The sequence below is a fragment of the Cryptomeria japonica genome, chromosome 1, assembly GCF_030272615.1.
Source record: "Cryptomeria japonica chromosome 1, Sugi_1.0, whole genome shotgun sequence".
Lineage (NCBI taxonomy): Eukaryota > Viridiplantae > Streptophyta > Pinopsida > Cupressales > Cupressaceae > Cryptomeria > Cryptomeria japonica.
Genome location: NC_081405.1, coordinates 136,136,767 through 136,163,285, shown reverse-complemented (window position 1 = coordinate 136,163,285; position 26,519 = coordinate 136,136,767). Strand labels below are relative to the sequence as shown.

Below are 26,519 nucleotides of genomic sequence, written 5' to 3'. Positions count from 1 at the left end.
GCAAAGAAGAATTGGTCCACATGTAAATTCATTCAATCAATCAAGAGGAACAACCTTTACCTCTTAATGATCAAAGCAGTTGGTGATCACTCACAATGTCTCACAACTACAAAATAAAGAGATTTAAGTAATTCTAGACTCTGGTGACACATTCAGATGTTAATTCTTCAAATAGCATATAGGTTGTTGAGAAAGCACAAAAAAATATCGGTTGCCATTCTAATGGAAGAAGAAACTTCTCATAGTAGGAGTGACTCAAAATTAAACTCAAATTTTAATTCAAACCAAGTAGATGTTGGTTATGGATAACTGCATATTCTCTATATTTTATCATTTGTAGTTAAAATTTGTAGCCTTTTTTGTATTAAGTATCATAGAATCACAAAGCTCATTTTTTGCTCATTCGAGCATCCACGTTGCAAACTTATTACAAATACCAGCTCCTTTCGAGCAAACTTATTACAAATACTAGCTCCTTTCGAGCACCAAACTAGAAACAACAATTGGAAGACCAAGGGTCACAACTTAGAAATCCACTTTTAAACAACAACGGAAGACCAGGAGTCACAACTTAGAATTCTACACAAAGGTGTCTCTCATGGGAGTTGAACTTGGGTCTCCACATTGAGAACTCAATGCTTTAACCAACTAAGCTCAACCCCTTGGACAAAATTTGTAGCCTATATGCATTTGTTATAGTTTTTATATAATATATGCATATTAATAACAATAATAATAACATTTTTTAATTTATTTGTCAAATCTCCTATAAAATACCAATTCAATTCTAATGTTTTTTAATTAAATTATATAATATCTATGATGAATGGCTTAATAATGTTATAATATAAATATTTAAATTTTTCTTGTATTTCAAAATATTCTATATTTTAAAAGTATTAATCTATTGTCATCCCCTTACAAATTACTTCAAAAAATTCTCCTAGAAACACATCTATACTTCTCCTATTATCCCTAATGCAAGCCTAGATAATTCAAGCTAGTACTTAGTTATTACTATTTATGTTCTTAAGTTTAATTCTCCCATGCATAAAAACAATATTTATTTCAGGCTATACCCAAGAATAACTTCAATCCAAATGTCGTATGATTTTGTTAACAATGATTCCCTCTTGACGATAAGTCTTTAGAAGGAAGAGAATATTTAAAAATTATTATATTTTAGTAGAAGTTCAAACTTCATAGAAATCTCAAGTTAATAATCATTCCCTCTTCATGATAGGTCTTTAGAAGGAAGATAATTTTTTGAAAGATTATTTTATTTTAGTAGAAATTTGTTTAAGTTCAAATTTCATAGAAATCTCATGGCAATGGGAGGGAAATATCCTAGATTATTGTAATAATTTATTTTATTCTAGATCAACTAAAGCATTGCATGTATTAATAATGAATTATCTAAATATTTGACATTGTCATTCTTGAAAATTAAAATTGAAAGGTTAAATAAGTTAGCTGAAACCCCAAATTCTATGTGATAGTTCAAAAGTAATTATCAAGTGAAGCATATAATTAAAATAACCAAGCTAATCAATATTTAAGAAATCCTTTGATCTTTGGGAATAAATAGTATTCATAACAAACCACTTAGAAAGTATGAGATGCTCTATTGAGAAGCCCAAAAGTTAAGAGACTATTTCTTTTACTTTTGGCCACATGTCTCCTTCAAACCACTCATTATGATATCCAATAGCTAGCATTTATCTAGATGATTCTAGTGTATGACAAAGCTAAACCAAAACTTATATTCAAATAATAGACATTCTGCTTTCGGAATAGATTGTGTGTATATTCAATTGTTCAATTTTTTTTGAGACCGATAAAGTCATTCCATAAAATTAAGGGTAAAACATATAGCATAAATTATGATTTATCAATTTATATTTAATTAATGACTCGTTTTGTTTAAATTTTGGTAGCTGATTTTTCAATGTTATAGGTGGTCACTAAAAATAATCTGTCAATTATTTTTAAAAAGAATAAGTTGTACAAAAAATAAAATAACAAATACACAATTGCATGTGAATGACATTTATAATTATTTTTGTACAAATAAAAAGAAGTTTTAAAAAATAAATAAAAATAGAAACAAATAAAAACAATCAAATTATATAAATATGATTTAAAACTACCAATGAAAAATATATAATCAAATGACTAATTAATGAAGAGTATATAATAAAATGAATGAAACAACCTTCTGAAATTATATTAAAAGACCCCATAGTTTATATCTAAGCTGAAAATTTAAAGAGCTGATTAATAAATGGTAGATAATAGTTTTCTTCCACATTAAAAAAAAACAAAAAAGTGATGTAAAAGAACAGTAATAAGCTTTAAATCTTGCGAGTTATCCCTAAATTTAATCATGGGTAATGCCAAATGCCAGCATAGATCACATGCAACTAATTTCGACGTCTAAACTTTAGACCTGCCAATAGCATTTTATTGAAAATTTCTAAAGCATTTTAAAAAAAATCCAATTTCTTCATATCATGTTAACATGGTGTTCCATAAGAAAATATTTCTTTGAGGCATTCCGTGAAACAGTTCACGTGCCTTGTTTAAGCTTACACATTTTGCATATGTCTACCATGTCAATTGTAGTGATAAAATTACTACATTGTTTATCCATGGATGCCCATACCGTATTCCAAAGCTCCCATTTTTGCACCTAATAAATAATAAACCCTTTTAAACCAATTTGATAATGACGCTATGTTTTTTTTCAATAGGAAATTCGTCGTTTAGGGCGGTTAGATGGGACCCTGAAGCCTGCAATGATGAAATTCTTGCCCTTTCTTGCCCAAAGTGGATTACCATAAAAAATATTCCAGCTTTCCTTTGGTCCTGTGTTGACAAAATTGTGGAACCATTGGGGAAAATTGTAAAAATAGACTCTTCCCCTTCGGTTCTCCCTCATCTCGATGCTAGAATACTCATTGCATTAAAACCAGGCATGGTTTACCCTGCAGAGATTGCTATTTGTCTCCACAATAAGACCGACTATTGTCCGATTGAATACATGGGAGGAATAGATGCCTGTCACTTTTGTAAAGTTAGTGGCCACTTTAAAAGCAAATGTTCGTTACTTTCGAGCAAAAATTCAAGGTCCAAAACTAGGGCCTCCGGTCCCCCCCTGTAGCTAAAGTAGTGCCCTCTGAACCTGCCCTCGCCCCCCCCCCCCTCATTCCCCTTCCTCGCCATCCCCCCACCAACTTCCTTTCCCCCCACCTCGCCGCCCCCCCACACCCCTCCCCCTGCCTCTCCAACCTCCTCGATGGCTAATTCCATCTCAAATTACCGCAATGCTATCAAAGAGGCCCTCGTTGTTGCTCAGCCTCCCCCCTTACCCCCTTTGGAACAGTTGATACCCCGTCCGACCCCTCTAACCCAAGGACCCTTAATGCTCAACAACTAGTGATGGAGAACCTGAGAAAAGTAGCGGAAGCTAGGAAGATTCTTGAACTAAACCTCCTCAAGCAGAAAATGGAAATTGAGGCCTCTCAGTGCCACCTACCTGACCTTGATGACTTTGATAGAGGTGCTCCTGATATGACTGACACCATTAGTAGGGCCTCGGCCCTGGACCCTGAACTTTCCTCTTACAAAGAACATAATGGTCTCAATACTGAGGATCCCCTTACCCGGCAAGGAGTTGGGGATGATCCTACTCTGGAGGAGGTACCGGCAACCCCTCTAGATGAGTTGGGTAAGTTGCAGGATTCTAGGGGAGACCATGCTAGTGGTGTCCCCTACTCGGCTTGCACCCCTATTAGTGCCCTGAAGGCTGAGGTAGCCACCGATCAACCTGTGGAACTCGGCTCAGGCCCCTTCAATCCAATGGAAGCCAACTTCGAACAAGGATTGACAATCCCTCAAGATGAATTTACAGTGGTTAAATACAGAAAATCTAGGAGAAAGAGATCTCTTAAGAAAAACAAGGATAGTGCTAACAGGAAGGAATCTCTAGGCCCTGAACAAATCTCAGAGGCAAGGAAAAAGAGAGGTAGACCCTCCTCTTCTATTGCATTGATGCTAGCAATATAACAAACAAAGAGGACTGGCCCAAATGTTTTGAGGGGTTTAAATCCTAATCTGAACCTCCCCAACTAAGTGAATCATGTTGAAGATTATTTCTTGGAACATCAAAGGTGTGGAGGCCCCTGATAGGAAATACATCATAAACAGGTTTCTCAATGCACATAAGAACATGGACTGTCTCCTCTTGCAGGAGCTAAAGGCAGTGGGTTTCACACTGCAAATTGGTCTAAAATGTATCTGGAGGGAGGCCACCTCTTTTTACACTAACCATACCAAAGGAAAAGGTGGATCAGCCATTCTCCTTAGCCCTAAATGGGCCATCAATCTAGTTAATTGGGGTCAATCCCCCTGTGCTAGAGGTATATGGGTCTCCATTCAAATGGGGAACCAGAAATTTGGAATTTGCTCTATATATGCTCCGAATGACTACAGGGAAAGAGGTGAACTTTGGAACTGGCTAGCAACTCTAGAGGATATCGCTTGGATTATTGGGGGAGACTTCAATATGATGGAATCTCCTAGTGATAAAAAAGGAGGCAATAAATTTGAGTGGAAAGGAATAGAAAGGCTTCAATGGGATAGAATGATCAATAAACTACACTTGTTTGACCCTATTGCGGGGAAGAAAGACAATTTGAACACTATATGGTTCACCTGGTGCAACTATCAACAAGTGAATAAAAGGATATATTGCAGGTTGGACAGATTCTACCTCAACAAAGCCCACTTTGTGATAAACAAAGGCCCCTGTGGTGACCACTATGTTGTTTCCCCATACACCCTATCTGATCACCACCCGATAATTATGGGAATTGACATGTCCCCAGTGGCCCCCCCTCCTCCTCAAGGGCCTCTTCATTTATCCTAAACACTAGGCTTCTGGAAGATGAAGACCTTTGCTCTGCCCTAGACTTTATCAGACTATTTAACAAAAAGGATAGGGTCCAGCCATCCTATCTTGATGCCTGGAATGCAAACATTAAAACATGGACCATACTTTATCAAATAGTGGGGAAAAAAAGGCCAAGGATGCCAGGAGGGTTGAAAGACTTCTCCAAGAGGATCTATGTAATGCAAAAATGAATCTTCAAAACTCTCCGAATGATGACAACCTCACCTGCACTCTAATGACAAGCAAAGACCAACTCAGGAAGTTTTAGAACCAGAAAATTAAAGGGTTGAAAACCAAGGCCAAACTAAATTGGCTGGACTCGGGGGACAAGGGCTCCAAATTCTTTTTTCACATGCTCAAAGTTAAAGAGGCTAAAGTCAACATCAACACTATATGGGACAATAATACTCACATCACAGACTCCCAGGAGATCCTGCAATGCTTCTCCCTCTATTATTAGAAGCTTTTCGCGTCAGAGGAAGTAAGTGAAGAACACAAACAAGCTAGAGTCCTTGTTAAGCAATTAACCCCAACCAAAATTAATGAGGAAGACTATGAGGTTTTGGGAAGCTCTATTTCAAAAGAAGAAATAGTCAAGGCTATCTCCTCTATGGGCAACGACCGGTCCCCTGGTCCAGATGGATTCCCAGTGGAGTTCTATAAGAAAAATATGAAATTGATTGTGGATGACCTCCATGCCCTATATTTGGAGGCTATTTCCAAAGGAACTCTTGGTAAAGAGATCAATCAAGGGCTTATCAAACTCATCCCTAAAGAGGGAGACAAGACTTTGGTCAAGAATTGGAGGCCTATCACGCTACTAAATGTATCTTACAAAATATTAGCTAAAGTAGTAGCAAACAAGTTAATCAAAATACTACCTAAGATTATCAGCCCTACCCAAACAGGTTTTGTGAAAGGCAGGTTTATCCTTGAGAACTTGGTGACCTGCTAGGAATCTCTAGATTGGGCCAAAGCCTCCGGTCAGAATGGGGCTATGTTATTAATAGACTTCGAGAAGGCATACGATGGGATAGAATGGGGATTCATTACACAGATGCTAGACAATCTGGGCTTCCCAGACTCCTTTTGCAGGATTGTTCAGACACTTCTTACTGATGCCAATGCAGTTGTGGAAGTAAACGGACTAAAATCTGATAACATCATTCTATCCAGATCAATTAGGCAGGGGTGCGCTCTTGCCCCGACCCTGTTTGTCCTGGCTGCGGATGCTATGCACTACATACTAAAAGACTGCAGCGTATCTCCTAAGGTTAAAGGAATAAGACTCCCTAACAAAGAAGAAGTCATCAATATACAGTTTGCAGATGACACAGCTATTATCTTCTCCCTAGAAGAGGAGAATCTATCACACCTGCTTCACAATATAGAGATATTCTGCAAAGCATCAGGCAGTATAATTGCCCTCTACAAATCTACCATGTTAGGATGGTCTGATGCCCCTCCTATCTTGCTGTCTAAGTTTGACCTAAAGTGGGGAGGCCCGGATATAATCATTAGATACCTAGGAATCCCTTTCTCTATCTCTCCGAACTTGAAAGAAATGTGGGAATGGTTCAAAAATAAGGTTGATAAGAAACTCACCAAGTGGAAACGGAACTTCCTTTCCTTGGCAAGTCACTATCAGGTTTGCCAAAAACTGCTATCTTCCTATAATATATATTGCTCCCGAGCCTGGTTATTCAGCAATTATTAGTTCAACTACATTCAAAAATAGATCAGGAACTTCCTCTGGTCAGATGGAAAAGGAAAAAAGAAACAACATGCAGTTAAATGGGATTGGTGTATCAAATCTAAGACTCAGGGAGGTATTGGCCTCAAAGACCTCAAACTTCAAGGAATTGCCCTGGCAACCAAATGGATTTGTAAAGAAATTGATGATAACAAACCCTGGAAAGTGCTTATTAGAAACAATATTCAATGCTCCACCCCAAAATTAGGTAAAAAATGGAAGAACCTACCCATCATTGATCCGATTGTTGGGAGTTTCGAGGTCTCCCTTGCAGGGTCAGAAGTCTTCAAATCAATATGGAAAGCCTGGAACCATGTTAGGCAATTTATTAGCAATAAAGACATAGCAGATAAGGAAGGAACCCTTAATCTGGAAAGGTTTATTTGGTGGAATGTTCTACATAATGGAAAACAACTTGCCTATCTTCAAGGATGCTCTTCCCTAAAATGGCACAACCTGGGGCTAGTCTCATTTGAACACATTATGAAGGATGGCACCTTGATCTCTTGGGAATCTCTTAGCTCTAAATTCAACCTCCCCCTCTCCTAGGCCAGAACCTACTCTGTCCTTAAATCTGCACTGGCCCCCATCCTACCTGCTCCTTCCCCTGCCTCCCCCCCCTTAACCTCCCTCTATTGGTTAGATGGCTCCCCCCTCTTGCGAATCAAAGCCAAAATGATCTACTTTGCCCTTGCTGATTCTGGAGATATCCTTGACCACCTTAACTGCTCCTGGAACCTTTCCTGGGACTCCTTGCACTGGTGCTCTGCCCTCTCAAGATTCTGGTCTTCCCCGACTGAGCCAAAGAAGAAATTTTTTGCCTAGAGGCTCCTACTGCATAAACTACCTCTTAAAGACCTCAATGGAGACCTCTTGTTGTGGAGATGACTTTAATTGTTGTGGCAATCAAGATTTAAATGAGGTTGTGGAGATGACTTTAGCTACTAAGGTTTTTAATTTTGATAAATGTAATGATGGGTCTAGGGGTTGTTCATGGCTTGTGTAATTTTTCCTAAACCCCTTTTATTGCCTCGTAAAAAGTTTAGATACTTTGTTCAGGATTAGTAGTTCATTAGATTCTAGGCCTACTTTGGAATGTAGTAAAAACTCTTAATAGATTTAATATTAATCTTTAATAATAGTTCCTTTTTTTGTCATTGGTTTTGTTCTAGTTCAAATTTTTGATAGTTGGTGACAGATCTGTAATAGATTGGGGCCCTTCCCCACTTAATTTAATAAAAAATATTTCAATTTTTTTTTCTTAATTATTTTAGTTGATACCTCATCAATACTACAACTAATATTTTGTTATATATGTTATAATGGTAAATTTGAATATGTTTATATTTTGTTATTAATACTTTTTATTATATTTGACTACTTTTGTTATAGAAAAAGCATTGAATAGCTCGTTCGTGTTATAGTTAATTTATTTAATATATTAATATCACTTGGTTCTTGGATTTACATGCAATTCGATTACCCTTTTTGCCCTCATATTATGTCATAATTATATCATGAATAAAAGTGTTTATTATTTATTTAAAATTTATTAATATGATAAGATTTCACTTCAATGAATGAATTTAATTTAAATATTTTCATGAATATTTTTTATAATAAATTTAATGGATATTTATTAAAAGTTAATTTTTATTTTAATAAAAATAGTTCAATAAAATTAAAATTGTTTAGATTATAATAAAATTATATATAAACTCTATAATAAAATTAATTAAAATTATTTAAGAAAATAAATTTGATAATAAGTTAATAAAAATATATTATTTTATTAAGATTTGAACTATAAGTTTATATTATATTTTAATTTCATGTTCATACGTCATGAAATTAAAATATAATATAAACTTGCAATACATAAACATAAAATAATTCTTGGTTGAAAATTTAAAATGATTGTAAAATATTTATAAAAAATTTAATCAATTATATTATGATTGTGATTCTAATTGAATATTACTATAAATTTTATTATTATAAAAAATATTTTAATCAAATAGGATCAGGTGATATTACCACACCTCTTCAACATTCCCATTACATGCCAAGGTGATATTTCCATCTCTTTATCTCTCATTTCTATTTGTATCTCTCCCCCTTTTTATCACTATCTCTCTCTCCCTTTTCTATGCTTTAGACTTCCTCAGCTTGATTGTCTTCTCATTTTATAGGTTTTCTTTTAGTTATGTTTGGATCTCTATAATTGGGTTCATAGTTTATTTGAAGTTATTACTTATCCATTCAAAGATTTGTTGCACAAATAACATCATGGTCAAAATTATGAACGGTTTTACTGTATTTTGATATTGCTAGACGAATTTACAAAAGACTCAAATTTAAAATAATAAGAAATATTTTACTTTATTATTTTTAAATAATTATTTGTTCATCTTAAACTCTTTTAATGCAAATATCTACAATTTCACAATACATTTCAAATTATTTTATTACTAATAATAAATCTAAATTTTTGCGTTTAAGTAAATGCTTTTTCTATTGTTTTCTACTCTAAACTAACAAAATTATTGGTAGGAACTTGACGCTTTGCATCTCTTGTTATTGGATAAAGAATTCTTTAATATGTTGTGACAAAATAATCAAAATTAAATTTAGATATAGATTTTTGATCAATAGTACGAAATATTCTTTTTTTACAATGTGTTGTGTCAATTAATCTAATTTGGTTGAATCAAATAAAATGAAATCAATATTTTATTATAGATTTGCGATTCAATAATAGAAAATACTTTATTCAATTAAATCTAGTATTGTAGATTAAGATGTCTTGTGTCTTGATTAATGTAATTATTTGGTTGGCATCAAATTAAATAAATATTGGTTTATTATTGTGGATATGCAATCAAATAATAGAGTATATCTTGTGCAATGAAATATAGTATTGTAAACAAGGCTATGTTGTGTGGACTAGTACAAATGATAATAGTTGGTCCTCTATCAGCATAAAATCTTCAATTAATATGATTTCATTTAATGTTTATTTGGATATAGTTGTGTGTAAAAGCATGATAGAGCTTGCTTCAATATGAGAAAATGGGTCATTGTCTTGTATTGATATCAATCAAGATTGTAGGGAGGAACAAGATCAACAAACATGCTACACATATAATGTTGATGTAGATCTAATATAATAATGAAGTTTTAAAATGGCCAAATGTAGAATATAGGTTTAAATGTGCTTGTGCCAAATAATCTTGGAATTGATTTCTTTATTATTTCTAAATGTTAATAACAAGCTAGGAATGTATATAAATACATGTCAATAATTTCATATTTCAATATTTCAGCACACATACGAATAAAAAATCAAATACCCGCTTTCTAAAGGGGTTGCCCTAGAGTTGGGAATATTAAAATTTAAATTAGATGGACTTGATCAAGGTCAAGTGAGCTAATCTATAGTTGTAGATGACTATAAAATGTGGATTGGTTAGGGATAAGGCAATGTCTAGTTGTGACAAGTTGATGGATTCAAGGTAGGAGTTAGTTTATGCCTTGATAAGACAAAATTGCATTCTATGTCTCTTACTTGAGAAAATTGCAAAGTGGTATAAATCAAAGATGTAAAAGTGTAATGAATATCATAAATGATGTGTCCTAACACTCAAATCATTTTCACAATTGAACAAATATTATTCTTAGTCTATTAGCTACATGTCACTCATGATCAATACACATCAACTACATGACCCCAAAAACTATTTTGAGTATTTTTCCATATTGATTACAACAATTTGATTAAACAATTCACTCTTTAATAGAAGAAACATTAAAGTGTCTCTATCTTGAATCACTAATTTCTATATCTATCCAAATTTTAGGATCCAATCTTTCATAACAATACATCAATCTATTATAGATATCCAAATCAACATCACACTAAAACTTAAAAAAATGTTATTCAGTCTCCATCATTCATAATATTATATATTTTGATTAATTCAATATTACATAATTATAAATATTTAATTGATAAAAAAAGTTATAAAAAATATCTCACACTAAAAAATACTATTCAATTATTTCATTTTAATAAAAAACTTAAAAAAATCATTATTCTGAATATAACATTACTATATATCTATATTTCCTATTGACAAACCCACTACACTTCCTAACAATACTTCAATTATAATCACTAAGTAGTCACATACAACTCTTTACATTTTGTTGTTCATGTTCATACGTCATTCAAACCCGTAAACAAACTAATCTTGCTCATTTTTTTGTCATCCCTGCCAAGAAAAGTGAGAATGGAATTTTAAATAAGCAGTCTTCGTTTTTGACAATTTTGTGCTTGCAACATCTGTAGATGAAGCATTGAATTCTCTATAATATCATCAGTTTTGTCGTTTGGATTCAGTTTATTTAATTTTATTAGATATAGATGAATAGTTGATCTTGTAATTAATTGAAATAAAAAATTTATTGTGGATTTGTATTTAAATACCAGAGAATATTTTGTACGGTAAAATCTAGTGCTTTAGATCAGGTGCAATTGTGTAGATTGGCTTGATTTTCTATTGACACACTTTTGAATTAATATGCTTTTGTTTATGAATATATTTTGCTTTAAAATATGATAGATTAGATAACTGTTTTCAATTTATATCAATTAAGATCACACGGAAAAATAAGATGATACAAACATTTCACATATGTAGTGCAAATATAGATCTAATGTCGTAGTGAAGTTTTACAATATATTAGATGTAGAATATAGATTTAAATGCTCTCATATCAAATGATCTTACAATTGATTTATTAATTATTTTTGGATGTTTAATTAAACCTATATATATATATATATATATATATATATATATATATATATATATATATATATATATATATATATATATATATATATATATATATATATATATATATATATATATATATATATATATATATATATATATATATATAGTTTATATTTTATTTTTGCAAACAAATAAGAAAATACCTACTTTCTTAAGTGGTTGTCCTTTAATTGAAAGTTTTAAAATTTAAGTAGATGGATTTCATCAAGTGACCTAGTTCATAGTGAACATGACTATGAAATATGAATTGGTTATGGATGAGGTAATGTTTAAGGGTGATTAGTTGATAGATTATAGGTAAGAGTTGGTATGTGTCTTGGAAAAATAAAATAAAATTTGACATGTACAAGTAAGAAATTGTGTAATTTGATATTAGTCAATGATGTAATAGTGTCATGGATATCATAATTTATGTCTCGGAACTCAATATGACTCATTTTCAAAATTAATAAAGATCATTCTAAGCCTATTAGCTATATGTCCCTCATGATTACTAATTATTAATAACACGAATTATAATCCCTATTTGAGTATTTTCCCACATAAGAGTACATTTGTTGAATTAAACAAAGTAAATTAATTAACTTGATTAATGTTATGAAAAATAATTATTTAAATATTTAAGTATTTAATTGATTTAAGTAAGATGCAAATTAATAAACTATACAAATGAAATGAAAGACTCACAATTATATTAAAACCAAAATTATTCTAGACAACAACAATTTGTTAGACTAAGTTATATAGTAGTCTAATATAAGACTAGGTTGCAAAAGACAATTCACTTCGGAACATTAAAATGTCTCTATCTTGAGTCTCTAATTTCTATATCTATTCAAATTTTAAGATCTAATATTTCATAAATATACATCAATCCATTATAAAAAATCAAAATCAACATCATAATAAAATTTAGATAAACTAATTATTATTGTCAATTTTCTCTTTCATTTAATGTGTCTATATTCCCTTGTAGACTAACCAACGACACTTCCTAACAATAATTGTGAGTTGTAACTTTTTGTCGTTCATATTCGTACGTATTTCAAACTTGAAAACGATAGATTCTCGATCAACGTTTGCCATCGCTACCTAGAAAAGTGCGAATGGCATCTACCCCAGAACAGAGAATCGACATTGAAGCAACCGAACATTAAGCCCATTTAAATAAGTACTCTTTGTTTTTGACATTCTTGTGCGTCCAACATCTGTAGGGGAATCCTTGAGTTATCTATAATATCGTAACTTTTGTCGGTTGGAATCAATTTAACACTTCAAAACTCCCCACTCTTTGTACAATCCGCCATTCAGCAAGACAGAAGCTTTCATAGTCTAACGTCTTCCACCACCTCTATAAAATTCCCCATTATCAAACACAACGAAAGCATCTCACAGTGCGGATCTTTCATCAAAATGAGCATCTTCTACACTGTCTTTGTATTTCTCTTTGCATCTGTGCCTGCTGAGAACGGAAAAGTTTATGTATGGCCAAAGCCAATCTCTGTCGAATGGGGAACCACTCCTCTGTTTTCCATTCCATTGTCTTCCAACTTTGAAATCGCGTTTCCCAGTCACAAAACCCTCTCAAATGCGGTCTCCCGCTGCAAACGAGCCGTTAATTTGTCAAAGCAATGGTACCCAATCGAACGAACTGGGGCAAAACCAGCGCCCATCTCTTTTACACAGTTGGAAAAACTGAATTTGGTGGTCTTCGATCTCAATGCCGACCTGCAGCACGGCGTGGACGAGTCATACAATCTCACCGTTCCGGCCAACGGAACGGTCGCCACTCTATCAGCCCGGACGCCATGGGGAGCCATTTGGGGCTTAGAGACATTCTCGCAGATCGTGCGCCGTTACAACGCGACGTCGATCTACTCTCGTGTCATCGTCGGCCCTGTGATGATCATGGATTACCCGCTTTTCCCACATAGAGGGATTGTTCTGGACACGAGCAGGAACTTTTACCCTGTTACAGACATTCTGCGGAGCATCAGGGCCTTGAGCTACAACAAGATCAATGTTTTCCACTGGCATATAACTGACTCGCATTCTTTTCCGTTAGAGTTGCCTTCGGAGCCGGCCTTGGCGCACAAAGGATCGTACCCTGGAATGACGTATACTAGCCAAGACGTGCGTGAGATAGTTGAATATGGTCGAAACTATGGCGTCCGTGTGATTCCTGAAATAGACACTCCAGGTTTGTTAGTTTTGGCCTGTTTACCCACAGTTTTTTAAAGAATTCTGTTAACAGCTTCTTTCCAGTCGGATTTTCATTTTATTTGCGATTTTCCCCCAGTTTTCTTTAGTGACAAATCAAAACTTGGGCGGAGGAAGGTAATAATATCCAGTTTTTTCTTTTCTCGCATCGATAACTTTTATTTGCTTTCCCCACAACACGCAAGTGAAAAGATTGATGCGATGGATACCTGCTGAAACCTTCACTACTGCTGTTGGACAAAATCAGGGGATTTCACAAAATTTGGGAAAAATGCGTAGATAGCAAAATAAACTTCCTCATATTAATTCAGAAAATTGCATTCATATTTATTTTCAATATTTAGCCCTCAGCGGTCTAAACAAAGTGGAACAAGGTAACTGCAATCAAACAGAACTACAATTAAAATCTTAGAGTGGGAGCATTATTTTTTTAACGAATTAAATGCTATCAATAAATGAACTAATTTCAGATTAGTTAATGGGTAACAAGTATGTTTGATCTTGATAAAATTTCATAGTTAATCACTTCCAAGTACCAAGTAGTATTAGGATGGGTGATATGTGGTGATGTCTTGATCCTTCATTTTATTGAATATCATCTACATGAAACAGATCATTCAGTTTCGTGAGTGATAAATTCATACAAACCACAATTCATAGAATATAGGTCAGTGGGTTTGATTGAAAAAACTACAGAATTGAATCTTGATATTAATATCATAAATCAAAGATTAGCTATAATATATTGATTAATCTGTTAATAATATTCAACTATTTCTCTATCTTATAATTTTAATATATTTTCTGCAGTTTAATTCTAGGGTAAAGGTACCAATAGTCATTATAGCTAACTTCAAGCTCCCTAAGCTTCTAAACAGTATATTAGATTTTGACAATTTTCTTTATTCCTCTTTATATGTGACTTAAGTGCTTATAGCTATTGTTTTGGTTTCTAAGTAGTTATGACAAATATGATGGGATTTGTTATGCATCGAGGGTTAAAAAAATTGCCATTTCAAGCTAACATCCAATACATATTTTCTATTGTACCGTTATTCATTCACTTTGACCAACACAAAATTTAGGTGATCTAATACTTATGTACAAATGTCTCATTAATTGAGTTATATTGATACCAATGAAATTGCATAATTCCTCTAATTATTAACTTTCTTTCAGCAATTAATTATAGTAATGAAAACTATTAATCTATTAAATAATTTCTCAATAGACTTTTCCTTAACAAAATCTAATGAAACATGAAACATGAATGATAATTGAATCAATTCCCCTATAACTGGAGGGCTTTTGGAGGGCTTTTGCAAACTATAGATGATCTATGAATACGCTCACTCCTGTAGGGTCAAAGTAAAATTCTGCATCTCTCCAAGGAAATTCTTACGTTTATCATTTCTCCAAGCATTTCTTTGTAAATTGTGAAGTTAACTTGTGATTTGAATGTTATAATGATTTCAGGTCATACATTGTCGTGGGCCAAGGCGTACCCAGAGATTACGACATGCTCCGATCTGTTCTGGTGGGAGGCCGGCACAAGCTGGGACGACCGAAAGGCCTCTGAGCCTGGATCCGGCCATCTCAATCCCTTACACCCCAACACATACAAAGTCGTCAACAACGTTGTAAACGACGTGGCCTCCATGTTCCCCGATAATTTCTTTCACGCGGGCAACGACGAGATAATACCAGGCTGTTGGATGGCGAATTCTGATATCCAAAAATTTGTTAGTGGGGGAGGAAACCTGAGCGAAGTCCTGGAGAAATTCGTGAAAGAAACCTACCCGTTAATAACAGCCCACAATAAAACTGTAATATACTGGGAGGATGTTCTTCTGGACGAAAAGATTAAGGTGAGGCCCGAGCTTCTGCCCAAAGAGACCACCATTCTTCAATCCTGGAACAACGGTCCCAACAATACAAAGCTTATTACTGCAGCTGGATACAGAACCATCGTTTCTTCTACCGATTTCTTTTACTTGGATTGTGGGCATGGCGGCTGGCTGGGTAATGATAGTCGCTATGATAAGCAGGTCAGCGACGATGGGAGCCCTTTCAACTATGCGGGAGGCAACGGTGGCTCTTATTGTGCGCCCTTCAAGACGTGGCAAAGAATTTATGACTACGATATCACTTATGGGCTGAGTGAGGAGGAAGCCAAGCTTGTTTTAGGTGCAGAGGTGGCCCTCTGGTCTGAACAGGCTGATGGAACTGTTTTAGATGCTCGACTTTGGCCCAGAGCTTCTGCCATGGCGGAAATACTGTGGTCGGGGAATAAAGACTCAAGTGGGCAAAAGAGATACGCAGAAGCCATCGATAGATTGAACCAGTGGAGATATCGTATGGTGGGCAGGGGAATCAACGCAGAGCCTCTGCAACCAATGTGGTGCCTCTTGAATCCTGGAATGTGTAATTTGAATCAATGATCTTGTCAGTGCACTCTTCTCAATTTATGATTATGCGCCCATGAATTTTCATTTCTTTGTGTAATGGTCGACATGGCCTATCTCGAGTAGATGGGCTTGAGCGGCAATGCATCTAATGTGGATCTGCTGAATTAATTTATGGAATATTTGGTTTCCGTAAACTTAAAATTCGTTGTGAATGAAATCCAATTGCTTGTGTATTGATTGTTGTTGATATCTTTTCTGGTTTGCCTTTTTTTTGGTTCACATTTTAAACCCACGTTTATTGATAATCAATTTGAGAAGTGTCAATTTTAGGCTTCTGCTTTTGGTTTAAACAACACATTTTAAGTTTTGATTTATTCACGTGACTGATCTGAAATCACTGTAATAGATGGGTTCTATGACAGAAGCTAGTGTAATTTAAGATGTGCCACTTAAACAAATCAAAGCTTAGAATATGTTGTTTGGGTTTTCCTATTACAAAATGATGATTGGTTGATTTAATTTCTTTTATTGTTCTCTCGCAATATTTATGTACTCTTGGGCCCCTCCCAATAGTGGTTGGCTGAAGTTGAATTTTGATGGCTCGTCAAAAGGAAATATAGGTCAAGCAGGTGGGGGTGGTGTCGTACGTGATCACAAGGGTAATTTTGATATGGCCTATGTGGCCAACTTAGGCACACAAACGTCGAGCTTTGCGGAGGTGGCAACTATTTACTACGGCCTCATTATTATCAATGAAAGAGGGTACAATCGAATCATAATAGAAGGTGATTCAAGAAACACTATCCTCCTTAAAAATGAAGCTACTTTGGACTAGAAGTGTGAGAATTTAAAAATCTAGATGAATATCTATGATATTCCAAATTTAGTTTATGCGGCGATCTTTGAAGACATAAAGTTTACTGATGGGTTATAATTCAAAACTTGCCATTTACATTTTCGTCGCCACCCTTTTGGCTAGTCATTTTCTGCTTTGGTGGCCAATGTCCTTTTCAAGAAGTAGTGTCACTTTCCCCTTTTCTAGCAAGTGTTGTGCGCAAACTGTTGGTTTTTGCGCTACCAACCTATTTTTTCCTATGAATCCATTTATGATAGAGATGGGAGGGGATTTAATACAAATAGAACTTGATTTGTGTGAAAAATTCAAGAACAATACAAAGCTATGTCAAAAAGTAGTAAAAGGGAACTTGAACAGTTATGTTGAAGGCATGCAAGGTTTTGACCTAGAGCTTTCAAAGAATTTTTCCCTAGCTTGGCAAAAGGGGGAGGTGAAGATTGGAAAGGTCACCTTTAGAGTCACTCCAGAGTTGATTGTCGCCATTACTGGGCTTTCGTAAGATGGGATAACCTTCCCTAAGAAGCCAAAGGGGTCTTATAAATAGGAATTCAAGTGATTCTTCAAGGTGGGTGAAGGTGTTTCTAGGTTACAAACTAGGTATAATTAGGAAGAGTTTCTTGGTATATGGAAGGATGCGGCCCTATTGTTGATGAAAATATTCACCTTGGATGGTCATTTCAAAATATTTAACACCCATATTTTCCTGATGTTAAATCACCTGAGGTATGGTATTTAGATGAATTTTGCTTATTGGGTTTGTTCCTTATTGTCCCAATCTGTTGCAAGACTTAAGGCTAAAAGTTCCCTCCCCCTTCATCAAGGTTTGATTCATAGACTATATAATTTTTACCTTGCTTTAACACCTACTAGTGGGTCCCTGTCAAATCCTTATGACCTCCCACTGGACCCAAATTTATTGATTGAGCTTTCCGGGGCCCCTATGTCAAAACCCAACCCTACTATTGGGTCTTCTTCCAAACCTAGACTTGTCCCCACTCGCTTTAACCCCATTAGAGAAGCGAAGCATAAGTCCTCTCCTAATCCACCTCTTAAGGATGTGGAGGTGTTGGAGTCAAATGAAGAGGAAGAGGTTTAGTATTCTGAGTCCTCTTATGATTTGAAATCCAACTGGTCCCCTTGGGCTTCATAGGAGGTTTCCCTCTTTCTCCCTAATCAATAGCATGATTCCAAGGATGGCCCCCTTACCTTGGAGTCTCTGATATGAAAGTTGGAGGATAATTTTGAGTGGCAAGACCTAGTGATCAAATGACTCTTATCACAATTCGACGTAGCTATCAGGAAGATTAATAGACTTGATGGAATGGTAGAGGTTGGGGTGAGAGAAGATAACTAGGCCATGGAAGAGAGGGATCATCTCATCTAGGAAGTGGCAAGAAATATGGCTGAGAAGTTAGAAAATTGGGAGAAATTTGAGGGGATGCTAAAGGAGCTTAGTGAGAAGATAACGCAAAAAGATGAAAACAAGATTGTTTTGGAATTGAAGAAAAACTAGGAGATCCTTAAGAGTAAAATTGAGGAGATGTTTAAGCAAAGCCAGGAGATGGTTTTGAAGAATTTGGCTTCTCTAAAAGCTATATAGGAAGAAATTGACTGCATGAAATACAAATGCAAGAGACATGTTTTATCCCCCTCTGCTTCGATGGTGCTCCCTACATCCATGTTCATAAACAAATCTAATTCTGGTACTCAAAACACTACAAAGGACTCTAATGAAAAATCCTCCTTTTCTAATAAATTTTTAGGTTTATGTAAGGATTGGCAAGAAGGCAATGCCTCTAGCCAATAGCTCATCTCTTTGTGGCTTTGGTAGTTGGCTAGTTCTATTTTGGTTTTTGTTGTTGGTTTTGTCTCTGGTCGTAATTTAGTTTTTGGTGGTTCTCTGTTGTTTATTTTTTATCATTTTGTCTTTAGCTAGGTGTGCACTTCTCGTGTGCCTTAAGTGGAGCTCTTTTTAGGTTATGTAATGGTACGGGCCTAATTCGCTTTTTATTAATCAAAACATTTATGTACTATTGTATGCATAATTAGACCCCTCTATATCTTTGTTCTTTGTGTACACTTCTACCAAGCTTAATTTTGTTATTTTCCTTCCCACTTTATATTCACAATGAACTTTGTTTCTTAAGTTGGTCTTGATCATGTATCGACGACAATATAATTAAGTCCAAATCTTTGTTTACTTTTAAGGAAACTTGCAGCCATCTTTATGACAATTTCCACATAACCCATTTAATATTTCAATCAAATCAACACATAGAAGCCACATGCAAAGAATAGACAATATACTTATGAAAATGTGATACAAGATATATCCTGGAAAAACCTAGCCTCCAAAAGCATCATCCACCATGTATTATCAGCAATGCATCCATTACAATACAACTATGGAAAGCCTTCAAAAACCCAACCATAACCAAGCACTCCATGTGACCAAGTATGAATCTACACATCCCATGCCATGCTTCCTCCTTCGCAAATGCTCGCTTGGCTAACCCAGACAACTACCCTTGTGGTTGCTTTTATAAACACAAGCTCCCAGAAAACCACCAAGTGGTATTACATCAAAACCATGTGATAATAAAATATAATATTTTTCCTACCTACCCTTGACCCACATTTAATATTGGGCACTTCATCACAATTACATTCTCCAATATTAAATAAATACAATATAATAATACCGATGTGTCAATACAACTCATCAAGTGGTTACAAGAATATTCCAAGGGAATCTCTATATGTTGTACGTCGATCTAGGTGCACTCCAAGGTGCAACAACACAATATGATATTACAATATAATTTCATGTCCACCTCACACAATAATAAAATAATAAAACAATGAAAAATAATTATGCAAGGTGTACAACACCATTTTCCCAACATATTTTAGTATGCCCTACTAGCGGTAGTTATCATATATTTATCCTCCCATTGTAGAAACGATTCTATAATTCATAAAAATATTCTATGATGTGTTATGCATGTTGAACATCATCACTCTTCTATTAGGGAAGTCATGTTGATAGTTTTTAGTGGTTTAGACTCGGTAATACATCTTTGATGGTTATGTTGAATGGGTTGTATATGGTGATGGACATACAAATTACATGTTGGTTTTATGTTAATAATTTATGTTCAAGTGGTATATGATGCTTTTTATAAATCAATTTCTAATTTGAGCCCAATGGTTATTTATTGCCATATGTTTTTTTTAGCCACTATGTTCCTATCATTATATCTCCCTCTCTACATGTATCTAAAATTAGATATCCCTCCCCATATGCAATTGTCATCAAATATTATGAATGATTTCTTATGTATAACATGTGTAACAACACATAGACGAGTTCTACTCAACTAGGGTCTTGAATCTTCAAGGGGTAGGTAAGTATATTTTAATGATAGTGTGGACTATGTGGCATTTTTATTAATAAAATATTATGAACTTGAATCAAATACATGATTCATGTACTCACTTAACTCACTATATGAAATATTATATATTTGAGGTACACTAGGGAGGATCCAAGTTCATTGAATTGCCTCACCATTATACAATATTCATTACAACATAATGAATGAAAACTCTACCATAATCAAGCAAACTAATAGACTCTTCCTCTTCAACTTGCATCTAAATCTCTTCTAAATCACTTTATACATAAAAAAGTTATTATAATTCACACTAAATGGAAAGTCGTCATATGCAACGAATTAATCTTCATCCTCACAAAAATCAAGAAATAGTCCCCCAAATTGTACTTCAACATCCATGGTATTACTAAAAAGAATACTCTAATATTTAAAGTTTATCCTATTTAATGCATTAATAAAATCCCCAATAAATCTAGTCATATATGGCACTACAAGTATTCTCTTATCTTCATGGATGTGAGCACATGTGACAAGTAATGTTGATTCAACTTGAGCACATATTTAAATTAGTTTCTCCAGTTGTATATAAGTAGAAAAGTGCTAGAATTAACATATAAATCCTTCTTGGATCAATCTTATATACTTAATTTGTGTAATTTCTTGTACTTGGCTTCAATAGAGGAAAATGAAATAGTTGGTTACTTCTTGTTGCTCGAACAATTATTGCTTAACCCTGTATTGAATGAATAACTAAATCTAGATTTTTCATCATGTGGATTATCTACCCCAGTAGAATCTAAATAGATTGTCAACTCAACATTCTAGTACTCAATAGAAAAAAATATAGTACCCTATAGGTATCAAATAACTCTCTTTTCTACTTTCTAATGAATCTAAGAGGTTTATCCATGAATTGGCTAAGTGTATTGATTGAATATGTGATAATAGATTTTATTGTGCTTAAGTGGTTCAAAATACCCACCATCTATCTATATAGTGTCCCATTTACTTCTTGATTATCATTATCATTAAAAAATATAACAATTATGTTAATGAAGTTGATATTGATTTACAATACTTTTTATTAATCCTTCAGATCATTTTTTTTACATACTTTGAGTAATCGAACTCTTACCATCTTGTCTCCATACTTCAATTACTAACCAATTATATATATTCCACCAAGATCCTTCATTTTAAATTCCTATGATAGATCTTTTTTTATTTCATCAATAAAGTATATAACACTTCTTGTTTTGATTAAGTCATTGACATAAACTAAATTCAAAATAGCATTTCCATATTCATTTTTCTTTCTGTACAAATTTGGATCATTCTTACTCTTGTAAACCCTTGTTGGAAGAAGTTATAAATTTTCACCTACCATAGTCTTGGTGTTTGTTTAAGACCATACAATGCATTAACCTACATATTGGATGTTCTTGTCTATTCTTTACAAAATATTTTGGTTGAAAAAGGTAAAATTCTTCTTTTAATCACCATTCAAAAAATTCTAACTCAACATCCATTTCATGTAGATTCCAACTAAACATTGCAGCAAAGTGCAATCATAAGTCTAATAGTGTTTAGAATAGCTACAAATACAAATATCTTCATAATCTATTCCTTCTTTTGGGAATATTCTTTTGCAACCAATCTAGATTTGAATTTGTCAATATTGTGAACACTAAACTTACATGACTTGTGAAGCAATTTTGCTAAGGTGTATACTTGATGAAATACAAGCAAGAAGTATTAACTAAAATCAAATATGACAATCAAATTTCAATTAAAGTGGCCAACAATATAATCTATCATGCAAGTTCAAAACACATTTAAACATAACATCATTTTTTAAGAGAAAATATTCAATAGCAAGACATAGAATTGATATATTGTAACACAAATGAATACATGGCTCATATATTTACTAAGCTATTGGGCAAGAAAAAAATTGAACTCAATAGAGATATACTATGAGTCCGTCAAAATTCAATTATTCATTAAGAGGAAGTGTGAGAATAAGTCATAACTAAATCATGAATATGTGTCAATATAGATACATATATGTCAATAGGTATTATAAAGGTGTCAATAGTCTTCATTTTTCTCATCAATCAACTATAATTAGTTATCAATATTTTTAACACAATTATAAGAAAGTTGATAATTATTTTATATCTATAAATGTGTAGATCATCATTGACGAATAATAACGAGTCTTTCAAGTATCCACAACCTTTGTATCTAAAGAAATCACTAGGCAAAATTTAATAATATGACTTTAAAGAATAAAGGGATGAATAACAAGAAAAGGATAACCCTTGTTTGCTGGTTTTGGGAGCCAGTTTAAAATCCTTGATGAAGATTAGGGGAGCCTTTCAAAACCCTATTATTTTGTAGGTTAAGGGAGCCTTGTAAAACCCTTGTTTATGTGTTAGGGACGTTTTGTGTCCTGTTTGTGGCTTGGCTGCTGGTACGCTGATTTTCTTTTCTTTTAGCAGCATTGTTATGTGGGTTCCAGATCCTGGTAAAATCTGAGGGTTTCAGGTCCCTTCAAAACCTGTGGGGTTTTGGGTCCCCTCAAAACCTGTTTACGAGGTTTCTGGTCCCCTCAAAACCTGGTTACCCTTAATCAAAAACACAAAAAGGATGACATCATTACAACTAAATTTAGAGACAACTAAAAGACACACATTTTTCTTTATAAATCAACAATATTGCATATTTATAGTTAAAAATGATTTTAAAACTTCCTATACATATGTTAGTAATCTGATAGCTAACTACAACTGATCGAAATCAAACTAGAAACTCAAATAGAACTCTACAATATGTATCGAAACATGTTCAATACTTGTTGATACAGATCTTTCACCAGCATAATTTAATTATTGTTGATTATTCTAAGTCCTACCAAATATTTCATAATAGTTGAACATTTCGTCCTTCGTACCTCCTTTTGCATTGCTAACACTATGTTCTTGCAGTCACTGAAAACTGATAAATTGAAGAGGAATTTGATGAGAAAACAATCCACCACTTCCAAAGAAGAAGAAAAACTTATACTAAGTAGAAAAATCAAATACACTGAATCCATAAAAAATTAACCTGTTGAGCTCTTCGCCGGTAATATATGAAACATTTTTTTTTTAGGTGCCTGGCAATATTGAATGAATGCTTTGCCATATTGGATAAAACTCCACATCATAAAAAATGGGAATAATCTTAGCTTTTCTCTGCAACAAGTCGACGTCCGACTTAGTGTCTCCTATGATAATGATACAAAATCTGATTGTAACACCACAAGTTGCCTGTATAAAATATAAGATATTTTTATAATGGGTGACAAGTGCAGGCATAAATTATTAGGGTTTGCAAAATTTGGCAGATACGAAAGTGTAAGATATTATACAAATTTGTAAGATGCTTCAAATTGCGACATCAGGGAGGAACCTTCACGTAATTTTCAATGTGTTGGATGATGTGGAAGGTGGTCCATGAGCTTTCTTAATTATGCTAATAACTCAAGATATTCTTTTCTCAATGTTGTTAATGAAGAGTGTTATTCTCCTCAACAAATTACTTAGATGTATGAAATATAAAAAAATAAGTGTTTTGAAAATAGAAACAAAAATGAATAATATTGTATTGATAGATACATTCGCATTATAGTATATTATTAGTCTTTTTTCAAGTTTTTTTAATGTTTAATAGAATATAATTTATTGATAATTAAATTTTTTTTATCAATTTTTTATTTAAATGAATTTGATCAAAGTTGTAATTTTTTAATTCTAGAATTTTTTTTTTATTATAGATTGTTAACAAAAGTATATATAATACGAGGTGAAAACCATCACCCTAGAAACATCATCATGTCTACATTGAACACAACATAGTCAAAAGCTATACAAAAAAAATGATTAGGTCTTATTATTAAGAGAAACTATTAGCACCAATATCAGAACAAAAGATCAAAATTAATGTCATAGAAGTAGCATGTGAAAGTCCAGCACTACTTCAAGCAACATATTCTTTTGTTGTTGGATTGATGCATGTCACACTCAAAAGTGCTAATCACTAGAACAACTAACTCTTCAATATCCAACTAGTTCAAACTTGACATTATAGAGTTAACTTTCTGAAAATTTTCAAGCATGCTAATCTTATGTTTCTTTATATGATCCCTTTATATTTGCAACTCTTTCTCGTTCAATTTGCTTCTATCTTGAGGCCAAAATACTTTCCTCTCACTTATTTTTTATATACCATGCCAAGTCCTAAAAAAATCATAAACCTATCTTTCAAGATTTCTAGGATCATAGAATCCTACATCAAATTTCCATGATGGGTGAACTCACATTGTGATTCTATAAGGTATCTTCTTTTTCCCTAGAAGGTATGAACCTTGATGTGGGGTCATGTGAAAAGATGTGCTATATTCAATAAGCTACACATGTTTCAATGCATGTGTAGTCAATGTTGTTCTTTTTTTTTTCTCTTTTATCATCTTTATAATCTATTGGCGATTTGAATTGTAGATCCCAAATCCCTAAGGTCGGATAATCTACTAGGTGCTAGGAGCATCAAACTTGGGAAGATCACCACAAACCTATCTTCAAGTTAAGTAACATAAACCCAATTGTTCAGGTGGTTAAGTCCTTTTAACTCTACAAGACAGAGGATTTATCCAAGGTTCTAACATGATGATTGAAAGTATAATTGAACACTTCCTTTAAAGAACAAATTATACCCATTACATAGTATATCCAAATACTAGTGTCACAATATACCTTCATGCTAGTTTGGACATAAAAATATTAACACCTTTTTAAATGAATTATCTACCACATAAACATGTTTAAGAATGTGTTCTATGATAATATTTGTGTTCTTATATGCATTCAAACACGACAATAAAACACACAAACTTATGAACTCAAAATATATTTAAGTTTTATTAAATAACTATGTAAAGGATTATGAGAGAGTAAGCTAGTCATAGACTAGTTCCATTATCCATTAGAAATATAGTATCTAAATTTAATTAAACATGTAATAAATGAAAATAAGGTAATGCCTTAATCAAGGCACCACAAAAGGTTATGCCTTTCAAAATGCACATGCATGTTGTGATATACGTATACATTCAAAAAAAAAAAATTATTTATAGTATAGTAAGTGAATATACTTGTTAATCCAAGAATATGCCCATATACTTCCTTTATTATGATGAAAAAATACCTTACAAAGGCTTTACAAGGATTTTACACAATTCTAGCTGAAAAACTTAATAACATATATATCAAAAAATGCATACCATACACAAGGAAACACTCAACTAATGTTGGTTCTACCTTTTATCATTTAATCTTTAATCTTCAAAATATGTTTTTAAAAGTTTGGGTTAAACCTAGATCACTACAATACAAAAATAGCTACACACGAAACTATAAATTGAAACCCTAGGGATTCTTTTATCTCTCTAATATTGGCTTTGTAACTACTCTCTTATAAATGTATTTCCCTCTTTGTGAATACTCTCTTATAAATACTCCATGCAAATCTCCACACACTAAGCTGAGACCCATAACAATATCCCAACTTGTCATCGATAGCATATCTAGACCAAAAACATGATCAAAATAAGATAAACCAATAGGACACATTGAACCATAACTGAATAAATCACACTCAAATCAACATAACTCACTTGTGAAGTACTAACACCACAATAGGATCTTATTGAGAACATTGTAAGAATCATATAATCACACTCTCTAAACTGCGACATAAACTTCAACATGTCTAGAGGCCGTCAAAGACTTTTCAGACCAGTAGATGATAGACACACTTCCTATCAGAAAGTAGTAACAACTAACTTAAAACCAATCCAACCTATCTATAGATGATGGGATATGCAACTCTCAAAGTGATTAACTTCAAGGACCAAACCAACCTTCACTCTACATCACTTTACTAACGCTCTAGTGAGATAGGGGATATAAATGATGAAACTAAACAGACAAGCCGCAAAACATTCTGAATGACCTTTGCTAAGTCTA

The 26,519-nt window shown here is 33.6% G+C and overlaps 1 protein-coding gene across 1 annotated transcript; it reads left to right on the top strand.

Annotated features, from left to right (window-relative positions):
• The first annotated feature begins 3,441 nt into the window (after nucleotides 1-3,441).
• Nucleotides 3,442-16,265, top strand: LOC131065289 (beta-hexosaminidase 2-like). The gene is made up of 4 exons (XM_057999754.2): nucleotides 3,442-4,027; nucleotides 10,893-10,995; nucleotides 13,030-13,769; nucleotides 15,266-16,265. Exons 1-4 carry the CDS (start codon nucleotides 3,442-3,444, stop codon nucleotides 16,228-16,230), a joined length of 2,394 nt encoding a protein of 797 aa, XP_057855737.2. The 3' UTR covers nucleotides 16,231-16,265.
• Nucleotides 16,266-26,519: the final 10,254 nt, after the last annotated feature.